Source organism: Triplophysa rosa, linkage group LG3 (genome assembly GCF_024868665.1).
Source record: "Triplophysa rosa linkage group LG3, Trosa_1v2, whole genome shotgun sequence".
Taxonomy (NCBI): Eukaryota; Metazoa; Chordata; class Actinopteri; order Cypriniformes; family Nemacheilidae; genus Triplophysa; species Triplophysa rosa.
The window spans coordinates 1,634,082-1,655,487 of NC_079892.1; the positions used below are offsets into that span (position 1 = coordinate 1,634,082).

General features: G+C 40.5%; 3 protein-coding genes across 3 annotated transcripts in view; all 3 read right to left on the bottom strand.

Moving 5' to 3' along the window:
- Positions 1-5,454, bottom strand: part of nell2a (neural EGFL like 2a) — a 59,793-nt gene extending 54,339 nt beyond the window's left edge. Inside the window, exons 1-2 of the mRNA XM_057329595.1 lie at positions 5,172-5,454; positions 4,515-4,643 (exon numbers count right to left, since the gene is read on the bottom strand). Coding sequence (XP_057185578.1) covers positions 4,515-4,643; positions 5,172-5,319 — 277 coding nt within the window. The 5' untranslated portion in view covers positions 5,320-5,454. The remainder of the gene's footprint in view (positions 1-4,514; positions 4,644-5,171) is intronic.
- A 5,522-nt stretch (positions 5,455-10,976) lies between these two features.
- dbx2 (developing brain homeobox 2) lies at positions 10,977-15,848 on the bottom strand. The gene is made up of 4 exons (XM_057330175.1): positions 15,104-15,848; positions 13,599-13,655; positions 11,611-11,795; positions 10,977-11,524 (listed from the first exon to the last, which is right to left on the bottom strand). Exons 1-4 carry the CDS (start codon positions 15,345-15,347, stop codon positions 11,360-11,362), a joined length of 651 nt encoding a protein of 216 aa, XP_057186158.1. The 5' UTR covers positions 15,348-15,848; the 3' UTR covers positions 10,977-11,359.
- A 3,097-nt stretch (positions 15,849-18,945) lies between these two features.
- szl (sizzled) lies at positions 18,946-21,406 on the bottom strand. Its single transcript, XM_057329576.1, has 4 exons — positions 20,643-21,406; positions 20,388-20,557; positions 20,161-20,253; positions 18,946-19,389 (listed from the first exon to the last, which is right to left on the bottom strand). The coding sequence occupies exons 1-4, from the start codon at positions 21,074-21,076 to the stop codon at positions 19,079-19,081; spliced, it is 1,008 nt and encodes a 335-aa protein (XP_057185559.1). The 5' UTR covers positions 21,077-21,406; the 3' UTR covers positions 18,946-19,078.

A 21,406-nucleotide genomic window follows, 5' to 3' on the forward strand; every position in this document is an offset into this window, starting at 1 on the left:
GGGTACCAGACACCTCAAATGTATAACCCCAGCCAAAAGTTTCTGTTATTTAATTTATTAATCATGTATTGTGAATAAAGAAACCGCCGTGAAAATCGCAACGTAATTGCGGTGTGATTATCTCAATCCAAGTAAGCGGAAAGTGGCGTGTTTTTGTTCCCTGTCGTTGCCCTTTAAATCCCAGCAGGGCCGCCGTGTCCCGCTCGAACCCTCTTAAGCTAGATGAGAGGCGGCTCTTTCATCACTCAAACTCGACCGGGTCTCCGCGGGGGAGACTTTGATGCTCGGGATTTCCTCCGCCTGTTGCCAAACCCAGGGTCTCCATAGAAACGGCTCTCCACATATGGCTCCGACCACACCCGACTCAGACGGACGGTCGATGATTTCCTCGGCAGGTCAGCCGCAGTGCGTTTGAATCAATAGTTCCTCTGCAGGAGACGTGGGGAGGGCGACCACCTGCTCTCGCCGGACTGCGTTTCTCGTTACAGAGAGCGCTCGGATCTAATGCGAGACGCTCGAGCGAGCAGAGGTGAATCTTGGAAATGATTTAGTGCTGATTTCTCTGAGCAGCGGGAAGACATCTGGGCTGTTTGTGACACCGAGGGTCGCTGCCTCGCCGCCCTGCTAGTCAACGACTAAAAGGAACAGTTGAGTTAAAAAGGAGCATTCTGTCAGGATTGACTCGTCCTCATGTTGCTCCAAGCCTGAGTATTGGGACAGCATTTTTATCAATCTCTTGAACACAAAGTGTTTATGAACACAAAACCACCGAGACATTTCTCAAAATATCTTCTGTTGTGTTCCACTGAAGAAAGAGGTTTTCAATCACATGATGTCTGGATTTTTGGCCCAACTATCCCTTAACGTGCTCATCATAATATTCAGCTGTGAAAAACAATCTCCGCTCCGCATGGTTCTTTAAAAAACAAGGAAAGAAGTCAAACGCTTCAGGAACATCCTGAGAAACCTGGGAAGCAATTCTCTCAGGGTCCTGCACTGGAATCAGCGCTCTGGTCTTAATCTTATCCGCAGGACAGACTCGACGCTTTAGAACAAAGAAGCGGATGTTGGTTTTACCCGCAGGTAAACAGACTCTCAATTACCACATCCTTCTGTATTTTAATACCGCTGCTTTTCTCCGGCAAAACACACACCTGGCTGAGAGCCATAAACATAAAATGATCCGAAGCTCCTAAAAATAGATGAAAGTATCAAGTTGGAGTGAATTCTCAGATATTTCTGGCCCGAGACACTCGAGCACAAGCACTTCTAGCCGTGCAAACTCCGTTTCACACGGCGCTGCATTCGGAAATGTGTCGGGACGCAATTCATAATGCAATATAAGCATGCGTCGCATAGATGCCTCATGCATCCGCATGCAGTCGTGCACGTTTAGGAAAGAAAAATCACAGATGAGATCTCTTTAATATCTCGATTACTTCTCCTTGACGTCAATGAGATTCAACGGAGAGCAAATGGAAATGCTTAAGTCTCATCTGCGTCTCAGATGTCAACAGTGTCTCAAACTGAGCTCAGATTTGTCAAGTCTGCGATAGATAGTCAATATTATTGAAGATCTCTATGCATTCTGTGCTTGCGAGTTCAGAAAAGCTGAAATGTAAAACACGAGCTGAGCGAAATCTCCTCTGTGATACTGTCATGCATTAATAATAAAAGCAGAACATCTTTCCAGAAGCTCTGACAGCGGATGACAGCGCTGTCACACACGCCGAGGAGTTTCTCCTCCAGAAGAGAATCCAGTGGCTGGTCAAGGGCACCTTCAGTTCCGCTGGGACACTCCGTGACCCCCGTTTGCGGTTCAGACCTGTCTCCCTGACAGCCGGGTGGCTCGGAGACTTTCAAAAGAGAGCGGCCACATCTCACGTCCCCTGAGCTCACACGGGTGGACGAACTACAGCCGATGAATCTTTCACAACGACACAAACACATCGGCAAATCTCCAACGAGATCTAAGGCGAAAAAACTTGACTTGAAAAGTCTTGAAAAAAGACTTGAAGAATGTTCTCAGATTTGAATCCTGAGAAAAAGGCCAAGGCCAGGAGTTTCTCATCAATGTCTCATATGGTGTTCGGATTCGCTAAAGATACCAAACAGACGTCTGAAATCAAACATTCCTTTAGAATCATCTTTCAACATCGGTCGAAAAAACAAAGCTACCAAACAAAGTTCAAGTGAGTGTTACTTCCAAAGCGCTTTTCATAATCTTGTGTTGTTGTTGTGTACAGAAAAAATGGTGACGTGAAACGGTAAAGACACGAGAGATGAAATACAGAAACTTGCTTTGTCTATTTTTCTCCAAGACATTTCAGGGAAATATCCAATACAAAACGCTGTTTACATTCCCAATGCAAACAATGCATGCGTTTCCCTGAATCCAAAGAGAATCATATAGAGAGACGAGACGCTTTTCACAACACGATCAATTCCAGCTGGATAAAATCAAGCCCGACGTTTTTCTTCTACGCCCAATTAACGTCTCTATCAAATCTCCTGAGCTGTGACAAAAGCAACTTCTGCCCAACGAAACATTCATCTCAGCGTGTTTAAGATTCACCGACGTAAAACCGTTGCGAGGCGCGTCATCTCTAAAGCGGCAGCAGACACACAAACATCCGTTCTCTAGTGTAAATCTCAGACGCGCTGCAGCTGAATGCCCTGCTGTCCCAATTAGAGGAGGACGCTTCAGCCCGCGGCTCTCAGATTTTACCCGCTGCTCTAGATGGCCTTCCCAGTGTCACTGAGAGCGTTTCTCACCGGCTCTCCCACAAGAAATACAGCCGGTAATGTCTGTAATGATGCCACTATGAGCACGCTGTGAGTTTACTGTGTAGGTGTGCAGACAAACATCCGAGATGATTTCCAGCAACAATAAAGGTCTGGGGGGAATATTTATGCATGGTAAAAAAGGCATGGAGACAAAGACAGAGACGAAGAGAGAGAGATAAAACGAGTGAATTGATTAAATCACATTATCTGTCTTCCATTCTCATCTGGCCGATGGCAAAGCGTCTGATCTCAGATCTAATGAGCTCAGGTGAGCCGAGACACATGCAAGACTACGGCAGAAATCACAACAACGTTCTAAAATCTAGAAATGCTTAGTAAAAGAATCACGACTTTACTATTCTGTTGCGTGCTGTTAGCGGTACAGAAGTTCACATTTCACCTTTAACAACGTTAATGTTAAATAACAGCACCTTTTTTTTGTTAAACAAGAAACGATTTTGATTTTTTAGTACCAGCTGTTCAATGATTAATCACGATTAATCGCATCCAGAATAAAAGTTTGTGTTAACATAATATACTGTATGTCTGTGTACTGTGCATATTGTTTTGTTTTTATAAACATACACGTACACATACGTGTATATTTAGGAAATATTTGCATGTATATATTTATATGCACTTTTTATATAAAAATGTATAGGCTATATTTATTATCATTTATTACTATAATAATTATTGTTAGTTTTTATTATATGTATTATTATAATTTGTATATTTTTCTTGATTGTATACGTGTACGTGTATGCGTTTATAAAAACAAAATGAATATGCACAGTACGCAGACGTATATTATGTAACACAAATTTTTATTCTGGATGCGATTAATCGCGATTAATCGTTGAACAGACGTAAAAAACAACCAAAGCGCTGTGTTATGTATCCGAGGGCAGTAGTAGGCGATGTGTGTTTTAAAGAAAAACTGCGCCGTGTAGACTTCTGCAAACAGTTTCATGAACGAAGTATAAACTCTTATTGTGTCACTCACGGATTGCACAATGCACACGAGTTGAACGTTACACAACCGCAGTCACTGTGTTTATTCCTCATCGGAACAACTGCACTGTCAAAGCCATCTCACAAAACAAACTCAAAATTGCTAAACTCACAATGTCCAAACGTTGCGACTTGTTGCCTCATAACATGCTTCTCTAAATAGGCCGTTATTTGTCAACACAACGAAATTCGCTGGAGAAAAAGCGCCAGGCGCTCTGTGAATTATCCGAGGACTAATCTGATTATGTGACCTATTATTCTTCAGCGTCTGTTTCTATGAAGAACCACGGCCCCCTTTTGTTTCCAAAGAGGCTCTCAATACTCTCAGAGGCCCCATGAGGGTCCATTCAGCCCTCGGAGAGGACACACAAACAAACACACTTCTGCAGCTGTTGCGTTTAGAGACGTTGGTGGATGTCTTGACATTGAAAAAGTACTCAACAAGCACATGCTTGAGTATTTAAACAGTCTACAACCCTTTTAAAGGCATTGAGATGCAATGCAACAACAATACTAGACTGTAAAAAATTCAGGTAGAAGCATTATTACTATATAGCAAGGAGTTCAGATCTCAGAAGACACCCGCGGCCAACGCTGAAAAACCTCACACAGTCAATACTAAAATCAATATTGTGACCACAATAACCAGCATTCTGTCCCACTTTGTTTGTGATTGACAGCCATATGGCACAGAGGAGTTGAGTTGGTTTTACCTTGGAAAAGGAAAGCTCTGGTGTCATCGTGAAAGCCCTGCACCTGCGTTACTCCTGCAAAACCATCTGCTGGGCTGAACTCCTGGAACACGCTGATCCGGACCGCTGGATCCACTCCATACGCAGCAACTTGAGCACAATCACGATATAAAGATCATTACAACAGAAAACATGTCCGCGGTGTTCAGGTGAGATCTTTTAACTTTTCTACATAATGTGTGAGTGTATGTCCATGACCTTGGTTTATTAAACAGTTTATCATAAAGGTTGCACTGACAAGGAACAAGAAGACTAGAAGAATGTATATCAACCATAGACATTTTTATAACTCTCTGACTATTTAAGTTTAAATCATTTCCAGGGTTCCCATGAAAACCTCCTTGGCTTTATTTAACGTGTTAATGTGATTAATTGTAAAGATATAACAAGAACAATAAATGGCGTCCACAAAATGTTTACACATCAAATGCAAACATATTCCTGGCGTGAAAGAAACATGCAACACTTCATAGCGCATCTTCTGTAGTGTCAGTGAACGCACATCAATACGACAGCGATCACAGAGCTGCAGGGCTTTACAGAAAACACTTCAACACACATCTCTACTAAAACCCAACGTCTTGATACAGAAAAACGGATGGCGGTATGTCAGCCTACCTGCTGCCACGCAAAATAACGCAAGAAACAACTGCAATAATCCCATGGTGATGAGTACAATTAGTCCATGTTGTAACAGTCCCCGAAAAGGCGCACAGAAACGGTCACATGTGTTCTTCATTTGAACATTCCCAAAGGATGAGAACATGAGAGCGGCATCATCGGATTCTGTGAACGACAGAGAATAATCCGTAGAAAGATACGGCACAGGTGGTTAGTGCGCACCGCCGCGCGTCGACTGCAGATCTGATCCACAGCGCAAGAAAACCAGCTTCCCTTGATTTACACACACATAAGGAGAGAGAGAGAGAGACAAAGAGAGAGAGAGAGAGAGAGAGAGAGAGGATGGAGAGATGGAGCGCGTAATCCCCCTGGTGGCGCACTGGACGCGAGATGAGAGAGGATGAGACGCGTCAGACAGGACGACGTCGAGATTTTGGACGCAAAAGCAGCCTCACTAACGCGTTTAGGGGTTTCTGTTCGCTGTGCGTAAAAGAACACATCAACTCTGAAAAATATACTTGACATGATTTTTTAATTGTAACATTATTAGGATATTAACTACTAATTGTTTACATTTTAGTTAGATTTAAATAGAAACTTTGTTATTTCTATATTTTTATATACCTGAATGTTTTTGAGCTGTCAAAATGGTTTTCACCACAGAGTGACAGCTTAACTTGGCTTTAGGTTTCTTCTCATAAAGGAATGACCTAGAAATGTCACTATATCACAAAACCTATTTAACTGCTTATTTATCTTTTTGCTCTCTATATGCAGAGAATGGATGTTTTCAAGGCTGGCATTCTCTTCCTGGCCTGAATATAAAGCCTGTTATTTTAACAAAGGCATGTCCCAGATTAGTTTCAACCGGTGGTTTGAGTAATGCATGGCATTTAGTTCTCGTGAGCTGGTGTGGAGCGGTCCAGCTCGGTCGAAACGTTCTGGAGACTGTGAATTGATTTTTCTCTCGAGTGCTCAATTCTGAATTGAACAGGGCAGAGACACTTCAGCCATTGAAATCAGTGAGGCACGCTGTGAGCGCCGTACCAGAATCTTCACCTCACTACACAGCTAACGACCTTTTTGTGAACAAACATTTATACAACAGAAATACAACACAATCAATTCACAATCTCTCTTACGTGTGAAGGAGCTGCAGTGCGTTGGGTCCTGCTATTAAAAAAAAGAATTAGATGTCTCTCTCACATATTAATATAAAGAAAACCCTCTCCAAGTGCTCTCCAAAACCCACTCAGTTCATCAAATGGTGTTTGGCTGTTAACAGAAGAGCTTTACTCAGACCCGGTGGCCGGTTCGACGCTGCTGAATGACCGGTCAGTCTTATCTAAGACCCAGCCGCCGTTGCAGAGTCTGTGAAACATATCACGTTGCCAAATAATCCCACCAGATCCCTTAATAACCGAAGGAAGACTCAAAGACAACCAAACAGGTCTTCAATAAAAACTGTCAGCGGAGACCCGTGCCGGGTCTGATCTCCATACCGAATCTAACGCCCACATGTAATATATCAGAGCAGTGAGAAAGTAATATCAGCTCAGATGTGAGACAGCTGGCGGGTTGGAGATGTGCAGACAGAATAATTTATTGCAAGTTTTCTAATATCTTTGGTCCACCCATATGCAATTGTCTGGAGAGACGTTTCGGATTGACGGCAATTCAAAGGTTATCGCACACGAGCATCTGCGGTTGTGTATTCTATTATACATATGAGGATCAAAACTCTACGCAATGATAATAAAAACACGTCAACTTATTTTCCCTGTGAGAAAAACAGCCAATGCCAAACGGAAACGTTAAGAATATAGTAACTTATCAGTTTGACTTAATTTAAGAACAACCGAGGTCAGAGGTCATTCAATGTCACCACCTATAAAACATCACGTGTGTGTGTGTGTGTGTGTAATGTTGTGCCTGACGAGAAGAAAGCTCATGAAATCTATATTTTCACAAAGAACGTTTCCAAACACGGTGCCAGGAAAATAAAACCATTCCAACACAATCTAGGCCTGGAACGGATCCTCTTACAGACAGCAGCGGCCACTGGAGACCCTATAAAAATAAAGAGAGACATCGGAGAGGAGACTGCCGTAAACACGCTCCGAAAAAGTCCCAGTTTTTCCTTTTCCCATTTGTGTTATTAAAAACAACAGCAAAATAACAAATGTTTCTTATAAACTGCAATAGCCTGCGGTTCAGCAATAAATAAAGGGTCACTGGCAGCAGCATCTGCGTTTTGATCTCGCCTCACCTGAGCAGAGGGTTTGTTTCTCACCGCAAGTGACTGATGGACTTCTGCTGGCGTCTGCAGTATTGAACTGTTACAGAACCAGTTTTTTTCTGTTGTGTAACCTTACAAAATCCCTTTCAGAACTGTGGTTTGTGTCAAAACAGCATTGTAATCATAATACAATCATATGGGACCCTGTCAGAATATCCTTGTCATTCTGTAATGATGACAATATACTGCACGTTTGTTAGTGGCAGGCATAATGAACAGTGAAAGGTGTCATATTATTATACAACACTGACCTCTGGTGGAATAAAAATCAAACATACGGCAGTGTTGCGCTAAAGTGTTTTTGATATTATTTAAAAAGATTGAATATTAAATCAGGGCGACTATTTGTAATATTATTTTTTTTAGAACATAAACCGACATTAAAAATGCAGACAGAAAATGGTCATGTAATCTTATTAGTAACACTGGGAATTTAAACCACGTGACCTGACTGTCAGATGAGATGACAGAGCCTGCGTTCCAATCAACATACTATCCGTCCTAATAGTATTCGAAAGTAGAATTAGTCTGTCCAAAATCGTAGTGTTGAAAATAGTATTCCAAAGATTCCCGGATGGTCTACTACTTCCGGTAGAAATTCGAAGTGCAGAACGATGCACACTCTAATGCTGCGTCCCAATTCGCCTACTTATACTATGCCCTTAAAGTATGTACTGTTTTTGCTTTGGAAAAGTATTATATATTTTAGTGCTTAGCAAAACTGTATGCACGCACTGGGACATACTAACGCGAAACGGAAGTGGTTGCCTAGAAGACACTGTGGTCTTAACTGTCACGAACATCAAAATACAGCTCTTCCTTGCATTGAAGTATTTATTCACTTATTATTTTGTATGTAATGTATACTGTATACTTAAATTTAATAATTTAGCGAATTAATCTTTTATTTTCCTGTTATTAATGCAGTGTAGCGTCACTAAACTCCGCCCTCTCGCGGTGAGTTGTGGGTAACATCAGCCGTTAAGTGTCCATGGATTCACACTTCGAATTTTCACCGGAAACAGTAGACCATCCGGGTACTTTGAGAATACTAATTTCAGCATAGTATACTAATTCTATTTTCGAATACTATTTAGGACGGATAGTATGCGAATTGGGACGCAGCATAACGGCTGATATTACCCACAACTCACCGCGAGTAGGCGGAGTTTAGTGGCGCTCCACTGCGTTAATAATTATATAACTGATGCGTCACTTAATGAACAAATGTAAGAATACACTAAACATTACATACTAAATGATGAATGAACAAATACCTTAATGGAAAGAAGAGCTGTATTTTGATGTGTGTGGCAGTTATTGGCCACAGTGTTGTCTAGGCAACAACGGCCACTTCCGGTTCCTGTTAGTATGTCCCAGTGCGCGCAATCTCTTTTGCCGTGCACTCAAAAGTACCTACTATTCCAACACAAAAACACTACCTACTATTAGGGCTAGTGTACGTAATGGATGAAATGCAATCGATCGTTTCCAACATCGCCCCCATTTACACAAAAAAGGAACAAGTAATAAATCATGTATTTAACTAATCAATGTAATTTAAGCAATTGCCGTACGTTATGTCATGTAAACCATTCATTTTTTTATGAACCATGATGCAATATTCACTAGTTCGCCAATATGGTACACTTGAAGGAGTGCACTAATGCAATTCCTACATTCGGACACTTGGCGCCATCACTGCCGAGACACGCGGATTCATTCGGCGCATAGCATCATGGGATTTAACGAGTGCGTTCAATGGTGTCCACTATGGTTTTGGCCACGACTTTAAATAGTTTTCCCTTCAAATGTTGCACTATATAAATGTGTGTCGTAATATTTTACACCGCTGATAGCGCTTTACTTACATCGCTCCATCACACAACGCTGCGAGTCCTTTTATTTCAATGGGGCAGGTGCGTCAGAGGACTCAATGGAGACACGCGGGATTTTGCGAATACCTCACTGCGCAATTCGGCTGAACTTGTGCTCTGCTGCAACGACCAACGAGAATTTCAGGGAGGCGGGACAAGCTGTGTATTTTGAATCCGATTCGCCGCTATTCCCCACCACTTCAAATTGGCATCCTCTGGCCACGCCCTCAAGACGGAGTTTACGCATTTTCGTAGTGTGGTAACATGTGCCTGCAGGTTAGGAATGAATCACTAAAGGTATTTAAATATGAAAAGAGCTATTTTATTGTGGCAGGGTCTAGACAATACAAATGAAAATATATACGTTAATACTACTAACTTAACTTAGAGTTGTTTAGAGTTTTTTCTTACTGGATGCAACTGTTCAAAATCGATAGAAATTCAAGATTACTAGATAAAGATGTAAAAAAAATACATTCATGGAGATGACGATAAGTGTCCAAGGGTCGCCAACTTTTGCGCTTTCATTATGCCCAAATAAATCTCAAGCCGTAAAGTAAATACATTATAGCAACAAAACTATGATATGTGATGGTTTTTTATGCAGGGACTGGGCTTAATGGTTCTGCACTAGTTTGTGGCTCCGGTCAAGTCAGTGCGCGGGGTTAAGTGTCATTACTTTACGGTAATGTCGTACACGAAAAGAGCGCGCGCCGCAGTGCTTATTACTGTAATTACGGTAATGTCAGAACAAGCAGATGAACTGCGCTTTGAGAGTTTTTAATTAAAAGTTTCCCAGAAAGTTTTCAGGTAATAGCCTAACGAATGTCTTCAGATAATTGTTGATTATGAACAGCTGAAAATCGTAATATTATGTTTTTCAATTCTATCAGTCTTTAAATAATGGGTTTTGCATGTCTCGTCAGGTTTTCTTTATCGTCAATGGCCTAACGTTAAGTTAACAGCATTTTCGTCATGCCAATTTTAAAATTAAATAATAATATATTTTGCAGTTATTCAAACATAAAGACTGTGGTGTAAATGAATGCAGATTTAAATTTTAAATTAAGGGATTTTTTTATCTATGAAATTGTGACTCGGCCTTAACCAAATGTAATGTGGTGCGACCATGATTTATCTTAAAATTAGTTTATTTCCTTCACATGCCTGTTTTTTTTATAAATCTTTAGTATTTAAAGTGTTTAGAAACAAATCATTTGCATTTCTTTGAGTTTTGGTGAGTAATCATCTCATATTTTTGTTATATAATTTTGTCTTCTTAAATTAACAACATTAACAAACGTATTATTCTAATAAATCGCATACAATGAATATAAATCTTTTTTAAATATCAAAGATTCATGTTTCAGCCACAAAAATACAATATATTTTTAATTTAAAACAATTATTGATATTATTGGTCGCACCACGTGATAAGTGGTCATTGACCCTTTTATAAAGGTTATTTGCAAAATGCAGTAAATAAATATAAATGAACAATTATTCCAAGAGACCTCCAATTGTGTTACCTTGTAAATTTGTTTTACTGTAAAAATATTTCCGAAATATACAAGTCACTTTAATGCATTAATACTATTTTTGCACTAGAAGTTGTTGAAATAGAAATATAAACAGCTTATGTTAAGGACTTTTACATTGAATTCTTGTAAAAAGGGATCTCTCAGACTGTGGCCACTGCATGTGAAATCATAATGCATGTGGCACTTTCAGCAGATGTTTTCCCTTTAAGATCCATAAAAAAGCATCTTTTCTATAATAAGCGGAAAAGGCGAATGGTCAGTTCTACACACAATAATACATGTATTATTATTATTATTATAAACACCGTTTCAACGACCCCCATCAGCACCCAAAAAAATAGAAATCTCACACCAAGAAGGACAAACAGTGTCCAGCTTGACATTTTGGTGATTTAAAGAGTCCGTTCAGTTGAATCTGATGTCTCTCTGCTGTGGCTATGGACAGATACACGTGTGATCCCGCAGATGTCAGGTGTGTGTGTGTTTCCTCTGTTGGGTTGTGTGTTGTTGTGTGTCCGCCGGTTGTGATTTACTCCACACCATCAGTTGATCTGTTGGCAGTCGTGTGTACGTGCTCTCTTTTTCTCTAGAGTTTCTCCACTTCATCCTGCGGTTCTGGAACCAGATCTTCACCTGTGCAGCGAACAAACCGAGTTCATCAGGCCAGTGTGCTCGATGTCTTACAGATGACTTTCTCAACAACAGTTTGTTTTTCTCACCTGTGTCTCTTTCAGACAGAGGTCTGTCGCCAATCGGTTGCGGTCTGTCTTGCTGATGTATTTCTGTCTACGGAATGTTTTCTCCAGTTCTCGTCTTTGTTCTTCGGAGAACACGGCTCTGCGTAGAATTCCCGTCCGAGGCCTGGAGCTCAACGCTGGGCTCCACAGCGCACCGCCGACTCCTTCTGCAGAAAAAGATGGAAAGCATCTCTGAGATGAGTGTGTGAAGTACACGCACTCGACACAAAGCACATCTTTCAGATCAACAACGTCAACTTGATAAAGTGCAACCTTAGTTACTTCACCCAAAAATAAAACTTCAATCTTCCGTTCGATGACGATGAAGATTTCTCAAAGTATTTTCTTTTGTGATACAGTCGTATAAAGGTTTTCAACCACGTGAGGGTGAACAAAGATAGCAATTTAATTTTTTGGGTGAACAATCCTAGAAATTCAGTCGCAATAAATGAAGCCACGGCACAAATGACAGGAAACATTTTTAGAGGTTGATACATTTTTTCTCGCTGTAACTTTAGAAGAGCATCTTATCTCATATTTGGTGTCATCGAACGTTCTTAAAATGTTATAAAAACGTTACTCTTACATTCTTTGTGGAGCTTTTTAAACATGCAGAAATAATGTTTGCACAACTTAATAGGAATGTTGACAAGACATTATTTTTGTTATCCGGGGACAAACAGAATCATTCACGTGAGCACTATAAAGAGATTTGAGTTTTCTCTTCAGATATCTGTTTATGTTTCATCCTTCTTCCTGATACTGTGAACGTATAAAATCAAGCATTACCAACTTTTCTCTCGACCTCATTCAGCGATGCCTTTTTAATCTGTTCGACAAATCGCCAAACGGGCCACCTTCAGTGGCGTGAGTAAGACGGTTAGTCAAGCTCTCTGGTCACCATTCAGTCTAAATAGTTTCCACTTAAACGCCCTATTAAGGGTCGAATCACCCTCAACCCCACCCACGCACCCTCCAACCCGCGACAAATGATCCATGCGAGATTCGGCCACATTATTCCCTCTTCTCAGCATATCTGATTATGTCCCTTCAAAAGACTCTTTCTCTTAACAGGCAGATGAGCTGAAAAAAAGTCTATAAAAGTCATTTCCATTGAGGGCGTCATGTCTACGGGCTCTTGAGAGGGGCAGAATGGATGGAGAGAGGGAGAGGGGGGCTTTTAGTGCCCGGCTTTTCATTAGGGAGAACAAAAGACCCGGAGAGGAGATTCCGCCCTCCGCTGTGCAGGAATGCGGGTGTATTGTGTTTGCGACGGGCCGCCTCGCCGATCCCAGACCGGCCCGCGGGTTCAGTGCTGTGTTCAAACGGGACTTTGGCCGATCCTGGATCGGCGTGGGTGCTTGATTTTGGCGTGGGGTCGCATGTGTGCGGTCGTGCTACAAAAGGCGATCGGTCACGGGCAGGGAAGTCCGGGCGTGCGTGAAGGCCGCTGTGGGAAAGTGTCAGCGCTAAACAGTTTACGGTGAGTTTCTTTACACCCGACAGTTTGTGCACCCGGATCTGAAAGGATGTAAATGTACCAAATATAGAAACCACAGAAGACTATAAAACAGGACACGTACGCACAAAACATGCAGCTGGGCGACGCGGCATTATTGAATAAACTGTTGAAACAGTGCTTGTCTTGTTTAGATGGGGTGTCCTGGGTGGTTGACAGGGCGTTGCTACACAGTTGCCAGGGTGTCGTTAATGTTCCTTAACGCATTCGTATGCAGTTGATTTGTGCTGTGTGTTTTGTGGTTGCTGGGTGATTGTGTTGCAGAAATATGTTAGTCATAGCAAATCCCACTAGTAAGGAATCAAGAAAAAAATGAATTTGAAATCTGAAGGTTCAAAACAAACATGCAACTTCGGATCTAAATGAATACCAGTGAGATTGAAAGAGAATTAGTTATGGGCGTTAAACACAAAATAATCTGGTTGTGGACGTGTGCGTTTTCTGATCTTACTGGTGAACATCGCAGGTGCAGAACCGCTGTAGCAGGACACAGGAACACCCGTCATAACTAGAGAAAGAGACAGATCATTATAAACTGTAAATATGAAGCGTTAATTGTACTTACATTATTTGAATAATATTTTAAATTCTATTATAAAGTTTACATTTGCACATTTTATAATGAAGACATTTGCATTTATGCGTTTGGCAGACTTTTTCATCCAAATCGACTTGCATTGCATTATACTAGACATTTGTTCCGGGTTATGTTATGCTAAAGAACATACTGTACATGACACACAAAGCATGCACTACAATATTTGTAACTTGTTCTGTACAAAAATATCAAATGTGTTTCATAGTTTAACTTATTTACAAACATTTTTGGTAGTTTAGCTTAGGAACTGAATGCTTCCCAGAATGCACCGTTTTAACTTCAGTTGTTTACTCCATAATTCTCATCCCTTGTGTTTGTATTTAATGTTAGTTTTTTTTTTTAATCTGTGAAACTTGAAGCGTCGTTTGTTCAATTATTATTATTGTAAGTACAGTATGTCAATCATATAAAAACTATTCTGGCTTTACCGTGGTACAGCAATAATATCAGATGGTAAAACCATTCAACATTGTATACATACCATTTCACGGAATAATTACTATATTCATACTGTATCTCATGATATTTACATGGTTTTTAAAGGTATTTCAAAGATTATATTTGCATTAATGCACTATAAAAAATCAGACCTGAGCTCAGAATTGTCTTGTGTCTCCACACATTTCTCAGTTGGTTTATTTGTGGCATCGGTGTTTCAACATGCGTTCTTTAAACTAACAAAGCCGATCCAATTTGCTGAGCCAATCGAGAAATGTCACAAAATGTTATTGTTGGAGAGGTCTACATTTTTTACAGTGTACTGTGATGCATATTGTCCAAAATCCTGTACTATGGTACTACCGTGGTAAACAGCCATCATAAAACACGCTGTTTCTGTGGATTAATAATGCATAACAGCATAGTTTCTGTAAGATTATGAGTTCATTTATCTCATTAACATTTTCCAAAACAATTTGCTCGACAAAAGATTTTCAATCTGAAAGTGAAATTTTAGTATGTGACATCTACTGTTTTCGTAATCGTAACAAAACATTTTTTATTTAAATATTTGTTGTAATAAAATCATTTTTGTATGTTTTTAATTAGATATTTGAATGTGCATCGGTCTAGATGTGGCTCAATTTACAAGACGTTTTTTAACCACAGAGCTCTTTGTTTAATTTAAATTAAACGATGCAGATTTTTGATAGTATGGACTGATATATTTTAAGAATGTAAAGTAGAGTTGCTGTTTTACAGTAAGACCCGATGTTGGCTCGCTGTTATACGTCAGATATTTACACCACAGCTTAGCAGCAGTCAGAGCTGTATGAGATATAAACATTATTAAACACATTCTAAAATAAAAGTCTCTCTAAATGCATCGTGACTCTTCTGAGTGTTGCAGGTGATCTTACCTGTTTTCCCATCAGTGACCCGAGGACACGTGTGGTTCTCCGACGCCCCGTTCCGATGGACGCCCTTCCCTTTCAGTACCAAACCCAGAGGTCCGTAAACCACAGCGGGCGAGCATCTCTTCCGATGGACACCTGACGCGACCCATCCAACAGGTGAAGAATTCCCCGGGCGCAGCAGGTTCTCGATCAAAAAACACTTCCCAGAGTTGCCAAATCCGGGATGCCTGGGAGGAAATTCAGCCATTTTCTTCGGACACCCCGTTGGTTTTAAGAGATCATTCTGGAACACGCACTCTCCGGAAGACTTTCTCCAACTAGCGTGGGTGTATTTCAGTCAGATGAAGAGAGGAAAGTTCATTAAAATACACAAAGAAAACAAAACCCTCTTTCCCCGAGCGCTGATGGGCGTCTCTGGCCGCGTTCCGATTGGTGGAGCCGTGGAGGTCTGATTGTGAAGGCTGATAAGAGCGAGCTCTTTCTGTCCGACAGAAGGTGGACCCGCTTCATTCATTACGTCAAAGTTCCCATTAAATGATAGACACTGGAGACAATGGACTCCCGGCCAAAGTTTAACTTGCACACCAAACAGAAGCGCGGGGCAGTAAATAGTAATATCTTCATTCAGTGCCATCTATTGAGGGGCCTTTGAGAGACCACTTATAAGAGTATCTGCCTCTCAGTCTATCAATGTGGACTATATTTCTTGGCTTTATTGTTGTGCGTCACAATGAGAATGGGTTTGTCAAAAAAGTGCTTTTGTGCTATAATATAATATATAACGTTTATACAAATCCTGAGACATTATTTTCATGAGAAGGATACCAGTAACAAAAATAGTTTGAGTTTGATCGCTTCGTGCACTTCATTTATTTCTTAAATTGTAAAAAGTATTTATACAATGCAGCCTTTAAATTATGTTAAAATTACATATTTTTTTCTATAGATTGTATTTTACATCAGCATGTTTACTTGCAGATATTTTTGGTAGATTTGAATGCTTTCAACGCATCAGTTCAACTTCTGTGAATGAATGAGAATTTCAAGCTTGATCTTCGACTGCAAACATGTCAGCGATTAGCCGAAAAGAGTTTCCCATCATGCTTGTCAAAAGTGACACTTTGTTTTGCGAGAATTAACAGAGAAGCAGGTCAGAGAGATGCTGTCGAGAGGTTATGACTCCTGTCAAACTCTTTAACATCAGCCGGACGAGCGGAAGGCACTTGAGGTGCACAGTCAACTGTGTTAAGTTTGGATGAAACCTGTTTGAGCTCATTTTGACTTTTGCCTTTTCAATCTGAGCATGTTTTTGTGACGTTGAGATCTCTTCTGACACTCTAATGGAGACATTTGTCAGATTTCTATTTTTTTCAGGAGAAATATCTGAGACACAGATGAGACTTAAAGGGACGGTTCACCCAAAAATGAAAATCTTGTCATCATTCACTCGCCCTCAGATTGTTGCAAACGTGTAGACATTTCTTTGTTCCGCTAAACACAAAAGAAGATATTTGTAAGAATGTCAGTGACCAAGTGGATCTCATCCCCCATTCACTGCCATAGTAGGGAAAAGAAATACTATGGGAGTCAATGGAGGATGAGATCTGTTTTCTTCCAAATATCTTCCTTTGTGTTTAGCAGAACACAGAAGTGTATGCACGTTTGGAACAATCTGAGGGCGAGTAAATGATGACATTTTCATTTTTGGGTGAACTGTCCCTTTAAGCAAAAGTTCCATTAGCCGTCTATTGACGTCTAGGAGAAAACATTGAGAGATTAAATGCCGTTCTTGTGTGATTTTACTGAAATGGACATGATGTCTGGCAGATGAGAGAAGTGTGCTCGGGCCAGGGTTGGTGGCAGTAAACAGGCATGTCCCAGCTCATGGGGGAACCGGGCTCAGTCTTTTGGGAGACAACATCACCTCATGCTGGGCATGCTAATCGCTGCAGACAGGCGCTTTCTTTGTCCTCCGACACAGAGCCAAAGGGCACATGTAATCAAATTTGCAGTTTTATAGCTCTCGCTGGTAGCAGGACGAGCGTCCAGCGATGAATATGTAATGTGCGTTAACTGTTGGCATGTAGAAAGATTTTCTTCAGGGTTATAGATCATGAAATGAACTCGTGACTAATCCGGACGTGAGATTTAGATGAAGAAATGAGTGTTGCTCGACACGATTAGCAGTGTGACAAACAGACCACACAAGTGTTTTGATGTCGGGTGTGTAGAAGAAAATCTACGTTTTAAATCATTCTCATTTAAAGGCCAAAACTTAGTTTAAATGCACGTAAACGTGCGTAACATTTAAAGTTTTGATTGAAAGATTTGTATGTCTTTTTTTTTCTATTACATCTATTTTTTAAACAATTTGCTACCATCGTATTTTTTTTATGTTTTTTTGCAGGTCACATTTATAGTCCTGTTGTACAAATGTTTAATATGGTCTCTTAGTGCATCGTGAAATATATAATACTTGTTAAAAACTATTTAGCTAAATCTGTTATATTTAATAATTCACATTTATATTCATCTACACATTATTTAGTTTGTTTATTTTTCAATTTGTCAGATTCTACAGTTCTCCTAATCCTTATTTTCTCATTTATTTTTTCTAAATCTTAGTTTCCTTGTGTATTTTTTTACACTTATTTTTTTCTGAACTATATAATTTTATTGCAAATTACTGTGATAGGAGTGTTGTACCACCATATCAAACTGTGTATGGTCATGGCAAATAAAACTTGAAAGTTAATAGTTTTATATTGTACAAGTAACACAAATGTGTTTTTAACACTTCGATGTTAAAGCCTATGCGAGCCTTAATGTTTATTTATTCATTTATGTCTTTCTTTTTGAAGAGCTTATAAATGCCTCCCCTTTAACTCGAACTTTATTTATTGCCGTTAGTTGTTGGGATGCCTCTCTCGGACACAGAGAATCAGTCCGTTATGAGGTGGAGTCACTAAAACGCCAGTTCATGTGAACCCATTTGAAGCTTTCATTCCTTTTAAAGGACAAGTGAACAAATTCGAGCTCTCATTCAGAGTTTTTCCAGTTCTCTTGCCGCGAGACCAGCTGTGAAAGGTCTCTCTCCTCTTTTCTCTCCACGACCTCTTTAAAACAGCTCTCTCTCAATAGCTTCTCTTCTAGCGGCTCTCATGCGCTGAATGATGGGCCAGGCTCTGTGAATTACACGGCACAATGCAGGGAAACCCGGGGCAGGGCCCGATCTTTTCAGCTCCGCCGCCCCTCCTGACTGCATCTGTGTGCCAGAGAGACGCACTTAAATCTCTCTGACACATCACTAAAGATACTTTCAAAAACATATACTGTAGTATTTACCATAGTAAACTCTTATATTACCTGTAGTTAATGCTGTACTACTATATCCTTTTCATTGGATACTGCAGTATTAACTAGTTAATATTTACCATGGTAAGGATGAAAATGCTGTAGTATCTATAGGGATTTAACTACAGTTTACTTTAGTAAATTGTGAATAGCATTTTTGAAGTAGATAATTATATTAAAGCTGGCAATTTAACTTTGTAATGAGATCATATCGCGTAATGTATTCATTGCCAACCAGAAAAAAAATCTGTTGTATGAGATAAGTTCAAAAGGTAGAAGCCCAAATATTCAGTTTAGAAACACATTTATTATTTACAGCACACAGACAATGAAAACACATATATACGCTTGCATCTGAATATCTTTCTTTACAAATTACATCTCAGATAGAAAATATTAATCTTTTTACAATTATTTAACTCTCTATGTACAACATTTGGAGTGCATCTCAAGTCCGTGAGATCAAAGAGCCGTGTTTGTGTGAGCAGTTACACGCCCCGCCAGACGGGGGCAGTAGAGAGTTGCCCCATTCATTTTTAACCTGAAACCTTTCCTCTTGTGTTTAAAAGCCTCTCTGTATTGGCATCATTTCAGGTATGTTAAATTCTCTCTTTTACTCTTGTTTCAGCACTTGTGGTGTTTCCATTTGCGTGTCGCGGCGGTGATGTGGAGGTCTTTTTTGAGCCACGGGAAGAGGTTGGACACCTCGATGGACCCGTTGGGCCTCATGGTTCCGGTGATGAGGTAGAGCTGAGCGCGTCCGGGCCGGACCAGCGTGTGAGCACATCTGAGGTTGATGAGGAGCCAGCGCTGCAGGAGACTGGCGGTGTCGTAGGGGAGCAGAGGACCTCGCTGGATAAACTCCACGTGTCCCTCCACCATCAGCTCTGGGTCTGAGGAGGGCAGACGACGGCGGGAGATCTTGGCTTTCACGGCTGCAGGGAGAAGAAGGGGAGAAGGTGAGTTAATGTGGCCCAGTACTCTTCAACATACTTTTTTTCATCAGGCTGTGTGGCTATAAGAATGTAGGAAAGAAAATATATTTTTAAGAAACTTTGATTTAAAAGGTTCTTTGAGCTTTTCTTTAGCATCACTGCGAAGAACCCTTTTCAAAGCGTTTTAAAAAGAAAATGTGCATTAATTCAGATGTCTTTACAGAAGACATTTTACCACAGTCAAATTAAGCAATAATATGAAAAGATGCACACGCACACGTGCAAACAGTTACAGTGTTTTGCAAAAATATTTGATCCTTTGTAATAACATTTTTGCATACATTCTTAAAAACATGCCGCTTCACGATGCCATAGAAGAACCATTTTTGGCTGTATTTTTCCATAAATAACCTTTAACATCAGCAGAATCTTTCTGTTCTCGAAAAGCCTCCTTATAATGGAAAAAATATGATATGGACAAAAAAAGGAGAACCTTAGTCTGTTAAACAACCAAACGTATTTTTTCTCCCTTTTTATGACTTTTATTTTCAGGAGTAAATGTGCATTATTTTAAAACAGCTTTACAAAAGACATTCTACAGTCAGATTTAGCAAAATATTATTATTAAAAATATCTTTTAAATGTCACCCAGTGAGCAATATTTGTGATAGTAATATTTCCTTTTACAAACACCTTTTCATTTCATGAATTTAAATCTTTTCGCAATGTTTTTTTTAAACAAAATCTTTAAAAAACAGATTTGTTCTTTACCAAAGTCATTCAGACAGAGAGCGTCCATCACAGTTTTCAGAGACGGCACTTCTTCCACGGGTGGACAGTTTTGGCAGGCGGGCTGAGGAAATTCTGCGAGGAATTCACAAATGAAGGCATTAGATCTGTCTGTGCATCGAACCAGAATGAAAGCGATGGTTAAATTGACTACGTTTCTATAGCATTTATCATAGAAAACAGTGCATGGCTTTCAGAGCGAGTCTCACCTTTCGAGAAAGCGCTGATGTGTTTGGGCAGAGGAGTCAGACACGTGTCGTCCTGCTCTGGAAAGCGCTCACAGTCTAGAGCTTCAGGCCAAGCGTGTCCGTGACAGGCCAGCACTGGTGCGCAGCTCTCCCGTACGGCCCGGCACACGCTACGACAGGGCTGAATGAACCTACAGAGGACACGAGCACAGAGTTTAGAGGAGAAAACACACAACCTGTGAGCTCAAGTGAGTCTCGAGACCTCTCCGAACATACCTGTCCAGACACACGGGAGCGATGAGAGAGCAAACGAAAGCCCTGGCCTGAGGATGGCAGCCGGTATGAAGCAGTGTTTTCCACTCTTCAGATCGAGGAAGCGCTTCTTCAACGCTGCTGTGACCCAAGAGGTTAGGCAGTCTCATTTCAGAATACGGCACGTCCTGACAGACGCTCATCTGATGGGGAACCGGGACGCAGCGAGTGGTCTGGCCCAGGTCGAAGGCTCCGCTGCGGGCCACGAGAGAGAAGACCATCAGCATGCTGGAAAGATCCATGATTCCAGAGGGAGAGGGAATGATGCAGAGGTCTGATGTGTCTGGCTTTATATAGAGGCGGGCAGATGTTATCAACGACACATCAGAGCCGCAGACAAGGTGACAAGCAGGAGATAATGGCCCCCAGACTTTGGGGGGGGGGGTGAGGGGGGACATTAAATAAACAATCAAACAAGTCAAGCATTACACGGCCCCATTGAGCTCACGCTTGTAATGAGTCACATGGGCTGAACCACCAGCTATACCACCAAAATCACTTGAAATCAAAAATATGAATTTAATGTTGATCGAGATGGAATTTGTAACACATTTAAATGTCGTTTTATGTAAGTGATGTAACGTGCGAAAACATCCTCATCAATTACGTGAGTCTTTGTGATCGGATGGTTTCAGAAAATGAAAATGAAGAAAATGTAGAATGAATTCATAAAAAAAAATGTTGCATGAAATCTGAAATAATTAGTCAAAAAAAACCTACAAATATTT